The 15423-nt window shown below is 39.0% G+C and overlaps 1 protein-coding gene across 6 annotated transcripts in view; it reads left to right on the forward strand.

Annotated features, from left to right (window-relative positions):
* The first annotated feature begins 11226 nt into the window (after positions 1-11226).
* Positions 11227-15423, forward strand: part of ADGB (androglobin) — a 155079-nt gene continuing 150882 nt past the window's right edge. For all 6 annotated transcript variants that reach the window (XM_072965998.1, XM_072965993.1, XM_072965994.1 and 3 more), the window contains exon 1: positions 11227-11346. In XM_072965998.1, the coding sequence (XP_072822099.1) occupies positions 11273-11346 (74 nt within the window). In that variant the 5' untranslated portion in view covers positions 11227-11272. The remainder of the gene's footprint in view (positions 11347-15423) is intronic.

Consider the following 15423-nt stretch of genomic DNA (forward strand, 5'->3'; position numbering starts at 1 on the left):
CATTTCTAATAGGCACCTCAAACAGAACATGTTCAAACCTGAGCTCCTAATTTTCTCCCTGAACTTTCTGCTCTCAAAGTCTCTCACTTCAGTGGATGGCGGCAGTTCCATTCTTCCAGTTGCTCAGGCCGAAATTCTTGCTGTCATCCTTGATTCTTCTTATATCTTATACCCCATATCCAATCTATCAGCATGTCCTTTTGGTTATCCCTTCAGATGCACCAACTATCAGACCAATTCTCACCCTCCTGCACTTTTGCCCTAGGGAAGTTAATACTGCGTTTCTCTGAACTACTGCAGTAGCATTTTAACTATTGTTCCCTGCCTTCTGCCCTACTCATTCCTCAATACCCACCCATGTGTATTTTCAATAAAGCACTCCAGAAGATCATTCTAAGGCCTAACCCAGATCGTGTCACTTCTCTGTTCCAAGTCCTCTAATACTATGTTGAATAAAATGGTGAGAGTGGGCATCCTTGTCTTGTTCCAGATTTTAGTGGGCAGGCTTTCAGTTTTTAACCATTGAGTATTATGTTGGCTGTGAGTTTGTCATCAATAGCTTTTATTATGTTGAGATATGTTCACTCTATACCCACTTTGGTAAGAGTTTTTGTCATAAATGGCTGTTGAATTTTACCAAATGCTTTTTCTGTGTCTATTGAGATGATAGTGTGATTTCTTCCTTTCTTTTGTTGATGTAGTGTGTCACATTGATTTAGTTGACTATGTTGAACCATCCCTGTGTCCCTGGGATAAATCCAACTTGATCGTAGTGTATAATCTTTTCTATGTGCTGCTGGATTTGATTTGCTAAATTTTTGTTGAGAATATTTGCATCTATGTTCACTGAAGATATTGGCCTGGAATTTTCTTTTTTGGTAATGTCTTTGGTTTTGGTATCAGGGTGATGGTGGCTTCATAGAATAAGTTTGGGAGTGTTCCTTTTCTTCAGTCTTTTGAAAGAGTTTGAGAAGGATTGGTATAAGTCCTTCTTTGTATGTTTGGTAGAATTCCCCAGTGATGTCATCCAGCCCTGGACTTTTGCCTGCAGGGAGATTTTTTATATTACGGATTCTATTTCGCTTCTAGTGATTGGTCTGTTCAAATGATCTTCTTGATAGAGTTTTGGTAGCCTCTATGTTTCTAGAAACTTGTCCATTTCTTCTAGGTAGTCCAATTTGTTGCCCTATAATTTTTCATAGTATTCTCTTATGTGTTTTTGTATTTCTGTGTTGTTGGTCATAAGTTCTCCATTTTCATTTCCTTTTTTGTTTATTTGTGTCCCCTCTCATTTCTTCTCGGTGAGTATGGCCAAAGGTTTGTCGATTTCATTTACTCTTTCAAAAAACCAGCTCTTGGTTTGATTGATTTCCCAAGTCCTCTAATTGCTTCCATCTAACTCTAAATGCCATGTTCCTGAGAGGGACCTATAAGATCTGTCACCCTGCTGCCTCTCTGACTTCATCTTTTACTACTTTCTTCTTCTTCTTTTTGTTCTAGTCACAGTGGCAGGGAACATATTACATACCCTCTCGCCTCAAAAAATCACTTGCTATTGATTGACCTTGCCTAGAATACTCTTTCCCGCAGAGGTCTGTAGGTCTTGATGTTTTACATGCTTCAGGTCTCTCCTCAAATGTCACATTATCAGAGTGGCCATTCCTGTGCCCTCGATATAAAATAGCAACTTCCTCCCTGGTTCCCACATTCCTTATTTCCTTTACCCTCTTCATTTTTGTCTGCTTAGTAGTTAGTTCCATCGGACATACTGGAACAACACAGTATATTTTGTGTATGCTTTTTGTCTGTCCCCCTTTCCTAGAATATAAATTCATGAGGTCCAGGGTTTTGTCTGTTTTGTGACCTCCGTATATCTCTCCATCCCCTGGAACTGGGACTGGAACATAGATGTTCAATAAATATTTGTTAAATGAAAGAAGCAGTAAATCTATTAAACAAACCTTCTGTTATCCAGGGTTCTTCTTCCCCTTCCAGTCTTAACTCCATTAAAAAAAAATGACTCCTTGATAAGGTAAACTTATTTTAAATGAGTTATCTTTAAATTAATGTGCATTTAAAACTATGTTTTTTTAAAAACTTGTTTTTGAAGCTTAGAATATGCACAAATACAAGCAATGTAAAATGCCCAATCAGACTTGTAAGAATCATCCTCTGACTGACTAGTAATTGCTCCGAGTCTAGAGGGATGGCAAGGTTGGATGTCAGTCCTTCTTAGCTCTCAGAGGAGAGGAGAGGGCTGGTGGAATCAGAGGTGTTTTGACGCTTTCCCACTTTTCCCAGCGCACCACACACTTCTTGCTGTTTTAGTTCTTCAAACAACGCACAGAACGTAGACCTTACGCTACCTTCTAGTTCTCCAGTACAGCACTCTACACAAACACTCAAGACCTTCCCCACCAAAGCGTTTTTTAATCCTGAAAGTGCTGTTACTTGTGTTAACACCAAAGAGGATCTGGAATTTCTTCTAGTTCAGCCTGACAATTTTCTAAGTGAGGAAACTGGAACTCAGGGAGATGAAGTGACTTATCCAAAAACCACTCAGAGCTGGCCTCAGAATCCAAGTCTCCAGTTTCTCATTCCTCTTAATCTATACTCTACTGTATTCATCAGCCTGTGAGTCACATGAATAAATATAGGAAATAACCTAGAAGTTAACAGTAGGACAATGTTTACCTGTATTCTTATGATAGCTTTACTACACAGCTATTAAAAATCATTATATAGAAGTCATTAAATGACATGGGAAGTATTTGTAGCATAGCTAAGTGAAAAAAGCCAATCACATAACCTCAATTTTATAAAATTGTTGTGTAAATGATGAGAAGGCTTTATACATCAGTAATTATCAGTGGGCTGACTATACATCAATAAAATAATTATCAGTGGTTACTTCTGGAAGATAGGATTAGAGATTTTTTTAAACTTGTTTTTACACTTTCATAATTCCAAAATCAATACATTTAAATAAAAGACCATTTGAACATTCCTCCTGCATCACACTTCTCATAAACTTTAAGGTCTGCATTTTAAACATGGGAATATATTTATCTGTGCTAACTTTTCTTGTATAAAGAGCATGCATAAGATATATGTGAGGTATAAATGTATGGAAAATTCAACAAGCTTCACAGATGTATAGAATTCCTAGCAATTAAGTCCAAAGAGAGAGTGGCTTCTAACTATCTTAACCAGGTATATAAATGAAGGATTTGGGGGGAGAATAATATAGCTTATTAGAATCACAAAGCCTTACTGTTTTTTTTAATTCTCGTGTCTAAATATTATACTTAATTATTGCACAAAATTATATTCTTACCCTGCAAAAAGGTTTTTAAATTATTTGAAACCCTGTAGATCGTTGTAACACAAAATTTTGTTAGTCTCTTCTTTGCAACTGCAGTTTTTGCCAAGTCATTTCAGAACTCTCATATAAACAAATAATAATGCTCCGTAAGAAAATGACTATGCATGGTTTTGTTTCTCTTTGTTTTTGCTTAACATTTGCATCTCAACTGATATTCATAATAATCAGTTTATAACTAATGTTTAGATGAGTAAAATGACTTCAGAGAGTCTAAATAGCTTGCCAAACATCATCCTTCTAGTAGGTGAGGGAGCTAGGTTGAAGCCTAACTCTCCCTGTGCATAAACTTATGTTATGCTGTCCTTACAGAATATTTTATTTTTATTTTTTATTAAAGTATGGTTAATTTATCATATTACCTTAGTTTCAGGTGTACAGCATAGCGATTCAGGATTTTTGCAGGTTACACTCCATTATACATTATTACAAGATAATGGCTATAATTCTCTGTGCTATACAGTATATACTTGTCATTTATCTATTTCATACCTGGTAGTGTGTATGAAATACCCCTAATTTGTCTCCCCCCCCCGCCCCTTTGGTAATCAAAAGTTTGTTTTCTATATCTGTGAGTCTGTTTTTTTTTTCAAGTACATTCATTCATATTATTTTTTAGATTCCACATGTAAGTGATATCATACAGTTTTTGTCTTTCTCTAACTTACCTCACTAAACATAATATTCCCTAGGTCCAACTTCGCTGCAAATGGCAGAATTTCATTCTTTTTCATGGCTGAGTAATATTCGTGTGTGTGTGTGTGTGTGTGTGTGTGTGTGTGTGTGTGTGTAAAATGTAACGTCTTCTTAATCCAGTCGTCTGTACAGAATATTTTACATTTTACATTAATTTGGTGGTATTTCTTTGCACAAGTGAGAAAATGGGGATGTTCATCCTAATCTTTCACTCTTCTTAGTCCTCTCAGTGTGCCATCTCTCACAAGCCAGAACTTCTTGCTTTACCCACGGCTCTTCCATGATGCAGATATGAATTGTCATTCTACCCCCATCACCATGTATCTGTCCTGTACCAGAGCCCACATGTCCTAGACCTCGGCTAGATACTTGTTTCCAATCAAGCATGCTGAGGACATCCCTTGGATATCCTTATTTGGGCTTCATATCTTTTCTATAGAATTCATTGCATTGTCTTGTAAGTATGGGTTCTAGTTTTTGTTTGCTTCACAAGATTATGAGTTCTTCACAGGCAGGAACCAAATCTTATTCATCTATTTGGAAATACCCGATGCATAAAATGAAATCTTCAGGTAAGCTAAACCTCCAGACAAACACAACTAAGTTAAAGTTACCAAAGAGACAAATCATTATTATTCATAGGATCTGATGCCCGCACCCAGCAAAGTAAAATTCACAATGTCTTGTCCTAATAAAAAATATAGCAAATAAAAGGAAACAATACATTCCATTAGGAGGAAAAACAAAATTGCATCAACTGAAACTGCCTAGCTATGACATCCATAGATGATACATTTAATAAAGTCATTAAATCAGTTATTATAACTATATTTGATATTTTTAAGGTGGCAATAGTTATCCAGGTTCTTAGTCTTTATAATTACTGTTTTCCTAAACCTCTCATAGGCCCAATACACCTGCCAGTGCATTCTCCTCATCTAACACTCTGTCCTAGTTTCTGCAGTTTGGTGCTGAACAGCTGCACTGAAATCCCGTGTCAGGACTGTCAGTGCTCCAGCTCTCTCCAGTGATGGGCTCCTCATTCCCTGTTGGTCAGTCCTGAAGTCTCATTTTAAGATCTTCCTTTTAACTGTGATTTTAATCAATTTGACTTTGATGTCCCCGGGTGTAGATGTTTTCATGTTTCTTGGGCTTAGTTAGGGTTCATTGAGATTCTGGGATTTATAGCTTTACAAAGTTTGAAAAAATTTCAATAATTATTTTCCCATCTAATTTTTTTCTGGATCCTCTTCTCCCAACCTGCCCTCCTTGCCCATTTATTCAGGGACTCCAGCTGCACATGTATCGGTCCCTGTAAACTTCCACAGCAACCTGATGTTCTGTTCACCACCCCCCACCCCCACACTGTGTTTCACTTTGGATTATTTCTGTTCCTATGTCTTCAAATTAACGAATCTGTTCTTCTGCAATGCATGCAGCCCACCCAGTGTATTTTTTCAACATAGGCATATTTGCATTTTTAGGTGTTCTTAAGATGAATTTAACATATTTAATCTTTCTTCTAGCTTCTTGAACATATGTCGTAAAGTGATAACGGCTCTTTTAACGTCCTGCCTGCTAATTCTATCATCCATGTTTTTTTCCTGAGTCATTTTCAATTGGTTGATTTTTCTCTCCTTTTAATGGAATATTTTTTTCTGTTTCTTTTTATGCTTGGTAATTTTTATTGGATACCAGTCTTTTTGAATTTTACCTGTTGGGTACTAGTTATTTTTGAACTCCCACAAATATTCTTAAGATTTGTTTGGGAAAACTGTTAACCTGCTTGGAAAACAGTTTGATCATTTCAGGTCCTGCTTTTAAGTTTTGTTAGATGGGAGCAGTGAAGAATTTAGTTTATGCTGTGCAAAACTTTTAAGTTTAATTAGGTCCCATTCATTTATTTTTACTTTTACTTGCTTTGCTTTAGGATGTAGATCCAAATAAAATATTGCTATGATTTATGTCAAAGAGTGTTCTACCTATGTTTTCCTCTAAGAATTTCATGGTTTCCAGCTTTAAATTTAGGTGTTTAATCCATTTTAAGTTTATTTTTGTACATGATGTTAAAGAATGTTCTAATTTCATTCTTTTACATGTAGCTGTCCAATTTTTCCAGCAAGACTTATTGAAGAGACTGTCTTTTCTCCATTGTATGATCTTTCTTCCTTTGCCCATGAGTGTGTGGGTTTATTTCTGAAAAGCCCACATGTTTTATTTTTTGTCTATGGGATTACTGATTTTCACTGCCTGAAGGCCAATGTCTTTATATATTTTATTCAGTGTGTTAACTGTTGCATGTGAGAAGGTAAATTCACTCCATTACTTCTTCTTGTTTAGAAGCAGAAGACTTCCCAAATCTCATTTTAGAGTCTGCTTCCAAGAGTCATACCTGCTATCAACTGTTCTAGGCTAGTTCCCAGGAAGCAGACTCTCACGCTCTGAGATTTACATACACGGTGTTTATTAGTGAGGATTCTCAGTAGCATCTCTAAGAGTGTAAAGGAAGCAGGATTGGGCAGCAGGAGAAACTGCAAGGCTGCTGTAACAGAGGTCTCCGCCAATATTGAGAGAGCTCAAAAAAGAGAATGACCTTTCAGAGTTGTCCCAATTATATCCCTTCCCTTGCACACAGTACTGAGAGGCAGGAAGACCTCAGGGAGAAGGCATAACCTTGGGCTGAGTGAGGGAGCTTTCTCTGGCAGGGGAGGGAGTGCCTCTGTCCAGCATCAGTACCACCACATCCAGCACAAGGTGATGGCAGCATTATACGAATGCCAGTCAGTCTGCATCCTGATGAAGTGTTTTATTACAGCCAGGAAAACTATTGCTTCTTATTTAAACAGCTTATCAAAATGGAAATTATTTTTCAGCTAGTATCATGAAAATATCATTTCCTTATTCTCTCACTTTTTAAGACTCTCTACTCGGGATTTCCTTTCAAAGACAATTAAAACTATAAGTTAAAGTTTGCTCAGTAGGACGAGGCTTTCCCTGGCAGGGTCAACTGCTTTCACACCTGCAGATCCAAATTTTTCGTAACTAGTGGGCTCTGGAGGGACTGAACACTAGGGGATGAAACTGAATCTGAGGCTGCAGTTTATAATCATGTTTTCAAGGGCACATAGTGAACATTTTCTGGTATTCCTTCTGTTTGAAGGAGGCAATGTCACGCAGAACTTAAGAGCGTACGCAGGTAGAATGTTCCAGTCAGCAAGGTGAAGAAGCTCTGGGGATTTGCTGTACCACACTGTGCCTACTGTTAGCAATACTATATTGTGCACTTAAAATTTATTTGGAGGATAGATCTTGTATTAAGTGTTCTTACCACAATAAATAAAATAAAATAAAATGCAATGCACTCTGAAGCCAGACAGTTCCCATTTACATCCGGGCTCCACTCCCTCTGTGCTTTGGACTTTGGGCAAAGTGATATGATTTCTAAAGCTCACATTCCTTCTCTATAAAATGGGCTGAGTGTAGCACCTTCTAGGGTTGTGATCACTGAGGGAGGCAGAAGCAGAATAATGTGGTTACAAAGAACGTGGTTCTGGCACCAGATTGCATGGGCCTCCGTCCTTCCTGATACTTACTGATTTAGTTTAATCTCTGCTTGCTTTCTTATTTACAAAAGACAGATTGTAATAATAGCATGTCCCTAGGGTGTTTATGGGAGTTAAGTGAATTAATACAGAAAAAAGTTTAGCAGAGTGCCAAGCATACAGTAAGGGCTCCGTAAATGTGAGTTCTAATTATTAGCCCTTGAAAGGGTTTGCAAAGTTTGACCTGAATTTGGTGAAGAAACATAGAGCAGGCCCTGCTGTGAGTGCCCTTCAGGCTAGTGAATGAGAAGGGCCAGGGCAGAAGTAATGATCAAAATCAGGCTGAATACTACAAGACGTTTTTTGAGTGAACAAATAAAGCTCTGTGGAAAGTAAAGGAGAAGGGTATTAATTTCGAAGGAAAAGTGACAACTAAGGACAGAACTTGAAAGGGCAGTTAACCAGAATCGTAAGCAGAACAGGTAGAATTTACACTTCCTCTTCGATTAGTTAAATGTAGGCAGCTTGCATTGTGACCTAATTGCAAAGAGGTGGCTAGCAGCACTGTCTGTATAATTTCCTGTGGCTGTGGCCCCAAGCTCCTGCAGCTGCCCAGAGCTACGGCTTTAAGAAACAGAGATGCTGCCCCTCTCCTTGGCCCTCTCCCTGCCCCACCTCTGGCTCAGTTCCAGGGATCTGGGACTCCCAATGGCAAGTGGAGAAGTGGTTACCAAAGCTGACTTCCCCCTTTCAGCAGATCTCCAGGCAGTAGTACGAGAGAGCCCCCGCCCGCTCTGTTTCTGCTGGCTTGAGGAAGTAAGTACAGCTAACCACTTCCCTGTGGAGCAGGGGTTACTGATATCTGAAGTCAAATAACTCTTCCTCAAAATGTTAAGTACAGGCTTAAGAAAGGCTCCACTCTGGGTAGCTCCAATAAAGTACAAGCCCTGTTTCTCAGCCTTTGAGACCTGTCAGACAGCAAGAGAACTTGGAGTTCCCAGAACTGAGTTGTAGGGCAATGATCTGGACTTGCTGTGCTCGGGAGTCACTGTGAAAGTTTACAGCCTGGGTGGTTAGTCTGGAGAAGTGCAGACAGCAAAGCTGTGGAGGCAGGCTGGTCTTGCTCTGCCACCTGCCCCCGAGCAGACAAGTCCCTTTACCTCTCTGCCCTTTAACTTCTTTACCTGTGAGAAAACAAACGTGTTAAGTGTCATTATCTGGGTGCTGATAATGTTCCAAGCACAATATTTGAGGGAAGTATTATTCCTTTCTTTTCACAAATGAAGAAAGTGGAATTCAGAGAGTTTAAATAACTTACCCAGGGTAACTCAAAATAAGAATGAGTATTTTAATTCACGTCTGTCTCTCAAGCCTGTGCTCTAAGGAGCTGTCACCCTTCTCTAAGCCAGGCATGTCACAGGAGCTCAATAAATCACAGCTATTATTAACATTTCAAAATTACATTGACTGGGATTACCATCTGCACATAAGAATATAGGTTTCAAAAAAGCATAGATGTAGGGCCAATTGTCCTTTTGCACTGGCATGTACAAATACCATCTTGCAGTTTATAGAGGAACATTTGCCTCTTAGAATTGTGATCTGATCGGAGTTTGGCATCAGAAAAAAGAGAGATTCCATGTCTGCACGCTGCAAACATAATTTAATAAAGGAGACAGAACACTGGACTAGGAATTGATAAGCCCTTTATACTTTAAAAACAAATTTTTATTATCTCATTCCATCCTGGTATAAACTCCCTTATTTTTATCCTTGCTTAATAAAGAAGACAGTCTCTGAGTGGAGTAGTGGAAGGTTTGGCCTAAACCGGTGCTCCTCCTGTTAATACTTCTTGTTCAAATTCTATCACTAAGTAGCAACTTTTGGCAAGGCATTTCTCTTCTCTTGGTCTGGGGTTCTTCGTCTGTAAAATATGCATGGGCTGTAGATCATCTGATTTCCAAGACTTTTCTTCTCTAATGGCCATGGCATCTTGCAACCACTAACTATGACTTCGGGGATGGCCCTTGCTCAAGAGAAAACTCAACCATCCAAGGGTTGGTTGCTTAAAATTGTGCTATTTCTAGCCAGTATCCTTTGCAGATGCTTATGGCTATGCTTGATGACTCTGATAAGATTTAGTGTCAAGTAATATATTTTTGAAAGTTGATCCTTTACTTTATCTCAATTCTGGGGTGAATGAGGCAGGGCCCTTAAGACGTCTTCATTGTCTTCACATACACAGCTGTTTGTAGGGCATTTCTTCAATCATAATATTAACATATAGGACTACAAAGACCTCGCTTTCTGATTATCATCTATGTAACCCGCAATAGTAAGATTGGGACAGTCTGACAAAGCAAAGGCTGTGCTGAGTGGAGAAGGCTGAGCACTCATTTGTTAGAGCAGTTGAAAGATTTGCTTTTGGAAGCTGCTTCTTCCCTGTAGAGTTGGGCTCCCAAGCAGTGTGCAGTTCCAAGAGCAGAAGGAATGTCTTTGTTAAAGACGCTTAATTATTTATAGGCTCATGGAAGAGGCCAACTAGTGATAGAGATTCTCAGCCTCAGGCCTGTACATAGTTAAATCTCTCTGAAATGAGGTTGTGTTGGGCCAGAGCAATATTTAGTTTTATTTTAACGAACTTTAGTTTTTCCAGTCTAAGCATTTCTCAGCTTCATTCATTCATGTTATCCGTCTACTCCTTGAAGGCATCTGAGCTGTCATCTCTGAAATTAGGGGCCCCTATTTGTTCTGCTTCTGGTGTGTGCCAAACATTTCACATATATCTTATTCATCCTCAAAATAGAATTGTCTTACCTACTAGCATCTCCCTGTTTTACAAGTAAGTAACTGAGGCTCAGAAGGAAGAACTTGCCCAAGGCAAGGTACCCTATAAATACCACCAGGATTGGCTGACCATTAAGCTGGAGGCTTAATGGGTCTTGGCTTGCTTGGATTCCTGTCATCTGGCTCCAGTGCCTTCCCAAGTGAGTGTTTCAAGGGCCACTCCATTCTACGACTTGGATTTATCCTTTCATGTCAACAACCCAGAGGGCCGACTTATTTAATCACAGACATCATCATTACCAAACCTCGAACGACTAAGGGTGTCAAGATCCTGCCTTCCCTGCAGGGATTCCTCCTGCACCCAGTGGATTCATTACTGAACCCACGATTTTCAAGCCATTGGTAAATTCAGTGTGTCCATAATGTCTCCTTAATTGTTACTAAAGGAACTTGTTCACCGGAGAGCAGACCTGGGGAAAACGGACTCGCATAGTATTCGTCTTCAAAGAGTTGAAAATCCAAGAGAGAGTCGATATATGTCTACGGTTCCAAAGGGCAACACCTGGCAGTGTCAACCTGATAGGAAAACTCCAATTTATCAGATCTTCCCATCAATCCTACCGTCAAATCCATGCCCGCGGCGCCTTCCTCCCCAGACACTCAACCCCTAGGTTTCCACCCGCAAGTGGCGACCCGAGCTTTCGGGCGCTCGCACCCCCGCTCTCGGCGGTGGAGCCGCCCTCGCTAGAGGCGCGCTGGCACCTGCACCGCGCGGCTGCGGGACGCGCGCCGGCGTCTCCTGGCAACGGCGGACGCCGAGCCAGGGTCGCAGAGCCTGCTCCGAGCTCCGAGCTCAGCCCCTGCCATGACCTCCAAACAAACCAGAAAGAAAGAGGTGCATCGTATCAACTCGGCGCACGGATCGGATAAATCTAAAGAGTAAGGGAACTCTGTCTGCCATCCCACCCCTGGTTTAACCCCTTGGCCTTTCCACTCCTCCCTGTGCTGCTTCCCTGCAGCCAACACTGCCATGGCAGGAGTTTAGCTGGCCTCCTCGCAGCGGCTTTACCTTCTGCGGGAACCCAGACCCGGGAGATTCTTGTCCCTATTTCTCCTCCATGCACACCTCGACCCAGAACCGTTTATGTCCAGCAGTGACCAAATTCATAAGTAAATACGACTTTGAATCACCAAGAATAATCATGTCAGGTAACTGAGCTATCAGCTTTTACATTAGATTAAATTATTTCTGTTTTATGTATTCTCTATTTCTCTGTATCAGCAAAAATGAAATCACTGTTCTAGGGTTCACCCTCGCACCATTTTTTGAGACATTGATCATGTCATTTTTCTTTTTAGACATTCAATGTTTTCTTCTTTAAATGAAGGGCCATTTACTTAAAATTGTTCCCACTCCAACATTCCCTGTCCTGCCTTCTCTACTTTATCTTTCCCTCCAGCTCCAAACTTCCATGATTCTTTCAGATTTTTTTAACTCTACTAGTTCCATAATACGTGAGGGAATTTTGTTATAGTAAAATGTTTAAAACTTAAATTTATTTTTCTAGTTGGAAGTGTCATCTTTTTAAAATTTCATCTTTGAGAACAGTATTTTTTATGGTCCTAACAACTGTCACAAATTATACTTTTCATTATCAGTACCTAATGATAATTAGAAATGATAAACCATTTTAATCAACTTGAAAACTAGTATGCACTGCAAAAATGCTTTCATTACTTAGATGCCACTAGAAGGATTTGAGGAGTTGTAGTGATACCAGAACAAATATGTGACCTTCTTGAAAATACTAAGTATAATGTTTTTGTATTTTAATAATGCAAAAAAGGGAAAAGGAAGCATGCAATTTAAGTATTAAGAGTTATTAGAAATGTTAATGATTACACTTGAAGTGCTAAAATATTTGGAACTTTAATGGAAAGTTTGAGATAGAGACTCAATTTGGTGTTTATAGTCCCCAAATTTTGTTCCACTTCCAATAGCACATTAAAACTAAGACCAAACAAACACTTGTTGAACGCTTATTTGTTGGACTAATAAGAATTATGCAACTTTCAAGATTCTTTATGGTGATAAAATATTATTAGACCTCTTTTTAAAACAGAACAAAATATATTTCTTAAAGCTCAAGTTAGTCTATCTTTACTTACTGAAATGCCATGCAAATGTCATAGAATTCTCAAAAAATATCAATATATTTGGCTATACAGAAATTTGAAAGCAGATCTATTCCCAAGTCAAATTGTGATTAATACCATGAAAGCAACATAAAATAGAAAAATAAATATCTTACTGAGAATTAAATTGAGTTCTTGGTTATACCAGCTTCAGAGAGAGCTGCTCCAGTGAAACCATGCAATAATGGTTGATAAATAATAGATGATATATTCCTCTACCACCATAGATCTGAAAGAAAAAAAAAAAAAAAACACAGGCACACACTATGGGGGAGGGGAGAGGCAGTAGGGAGGGTTTTTTTTATATTTCCAGGTCTAGTCCTTATAGCTCCATAGAAAAAAGGCAGAGAGGTAAGAGGAGGAGCAGGGCAGGTAGTAATCCAGGATTCACAATGAGTTTTGTGATTTCCTCAGGTGACCTCTTTGGACCTCAACAACTAAGGTCATAAGTACTCACAATTTAAAAGGTGACCTCTGGGGAAACTTCCCTAGAGAAAAGCCTACTTATGTTCTTTTCCCAACTATTTAATGAGCACTTCTCACGCGCAAGTCACTGGCTGGCTGGGAGAATAAGAATTGCAAAACAGGGTACCTGTCCTGGGATTTATAATCTAGCAGAGGGAAAACTAAGATTCAAATAGAAATAACTAAGAAATATACAGTAATGCCAAGTTTATCAGGGAGAACTTGTTGGAAATAATGGAAGGAACCACATATTGGTGTAGGGTTAGATTAGAGAAATCCTGACATTTCCAAAATGATGCATCAGAGGGGAGGAAGATCACTTTGGACTAGAGCTGACCTTTCATCACCTCCCTCTAATAGCCATTCTCCAATTTTGAAAGGCACAGGCCAGTGGGATGACTAGTGCAAGCAATGGAGATGTTTGAGGCACAGAAAGACATCCAGGTTGGCTGGAGCAGAGGGGCTTCATATGAATGTACTGGCACATCAAGGATCCAAGCTGAGTATGCCACAGAATGAGAGGGACAGATTAAGGAATTAGAACTATATGTGATGGGGAAACATAGATTATTTTCAATATCAACATGATGATTTACTAGGTATAATTTGAAAATTGTCTGCATGGAATTCATGCTGAATTAAGAATCAGGCTAGCAAGAAATGGGTGATGATAATGGGAGATGATAATGCAGGAATGCATGCTTCTGGGAACTCTCCAGGATAGAGAGGAACCTTTTTTTAAAGGAGAGGGGAGGAGATCAGTGGGGACAGAGCAGACCTGTAAGATGTTTGTGGTCAAAGACTACAAAAGCCAAATTACTGATTTTCCGTTGCAGTGGTGATGTTGTCCTGGTGATGATACTACCATGTCTGAAAAGAGAAGGAAAAAAAAAAGTATAAACAAAATTCAATGACAAGTGTCTGAAGGCCTTGCCTTGTTTATTTTTGCATTCTCTTCAGGGCCTGGTACAATGTGTCTTCAATAAATGAGTGTACTTTAATTGAGATAAAATGGGAATCGTGTGTGGCAGCTTGGCCATTAAACCCTGTGACTCAGAACCAGAGACAGACTGTGAGAGCCCAGAAGGAAGAGACCCGTTAATCATCCCAGGACAAGGGATAACACTTGGCGCAGATTAGGGCAATATGAGTGTCTGTTGCATATTTTTTAAATACAAAAATCTCAGCCAAAATCTCAGCTTAATGAGGCTAGGACTACTGCCATGTTAGTCTTAGTGGGTGGTCTGCCACCAGTCCTCCTTTTGAAAAAATCTTAATCTGAGCATTTGTTTAATAATTTGTTAAGATTTGACATGGGTTATAAATCCTTCCAGACAATGAAATCTTTTTGATTTAATCAACCTATTTCCATTTTGTTTAGTTTGGAGGAGAAATCGTACTTCATTGTTACCTAAAAAATTCAGCGTTATACTTTGAAACTCATAGCACTGTTGCTAATGCTTCTAGATGAGCGCACTAATATTGCTTCAAATAAAAATGGTTATTTAAAAATATATTAGTTGACTTTAATGTACTTTGACATTTCCAGGTCACAGACTATTGAAATTAAGGCACTGAATAATCTATAAACTGATTAGGATACTTAATGTGAGATAAAATGACTAAAACCTGCATCCAAGACAGATTAAAAATATACCTTTGATATGATTTGTATAATTTGGTATAATTTGTATAATCTGAAAGATTGGATAGAAATATTACTAATCTTTCTCACTTTTACCCTCAACAAGGAAGACAGGCATATGTTGTCAGAAGTATTCAGCTAGGCGCTTTGAAATTTTATTACGTTTTTTCCCAGGGTAGGTCCAGGGTAGTTAATTCCAGGGTCTAAGGCTATAGCCATGCTAATTTGTATGGCCGAATAACATATGATACATTTTTAAAGTAAGCAAATACTTTTTTTTTTTTTGCTGGTGCCAAAATGAATACCATACTCCAAATATTTTGTGATTATTTTCATTCCATCCTTCTGACCTGATGAGTTTCAGAATTACATGTATTACTTCAGTTAAATTTCTCAAAAGGTCAGTGTGCCCTTTTTGTCCCCATTTCCTCACTTCTCAATCTTTGATTCAGGGAAGAATTGTGTCTAGTTTAGTTATAAATTAAAGAGAAAGGCTACTCCAGGTCATCAAACCTTGTGCATACACAAGGCAAGAGGAGAGGAAGCAGGAAGAACTGAGGTCTGTTTTGCCTGCTTTTGCCTCAGGTGTGAGCCAGAAACACACTGAAAGTTTAACCAAGTGAGGTCAAGGTCAAAGGTGAAGGAAGGCTGTACTGTGCAAACTGCTAACAGGTCTTTTCCTCATACTATTGTAATGCATTAATTAGAAA

This window comes from Vicugna pacos, chromosome 8 (genome assembly GCF_048564905.1).
Source record: "Vicugna pacos chromosome 8, VicPac4, whole genome shotgun sequence".
Taxonomy (NCBI): Eukaryota; Metazoa; Chordata; class Mammalia; order Artiodactyla; family Camelidae; genus Vicugna; species Vicugna pacos.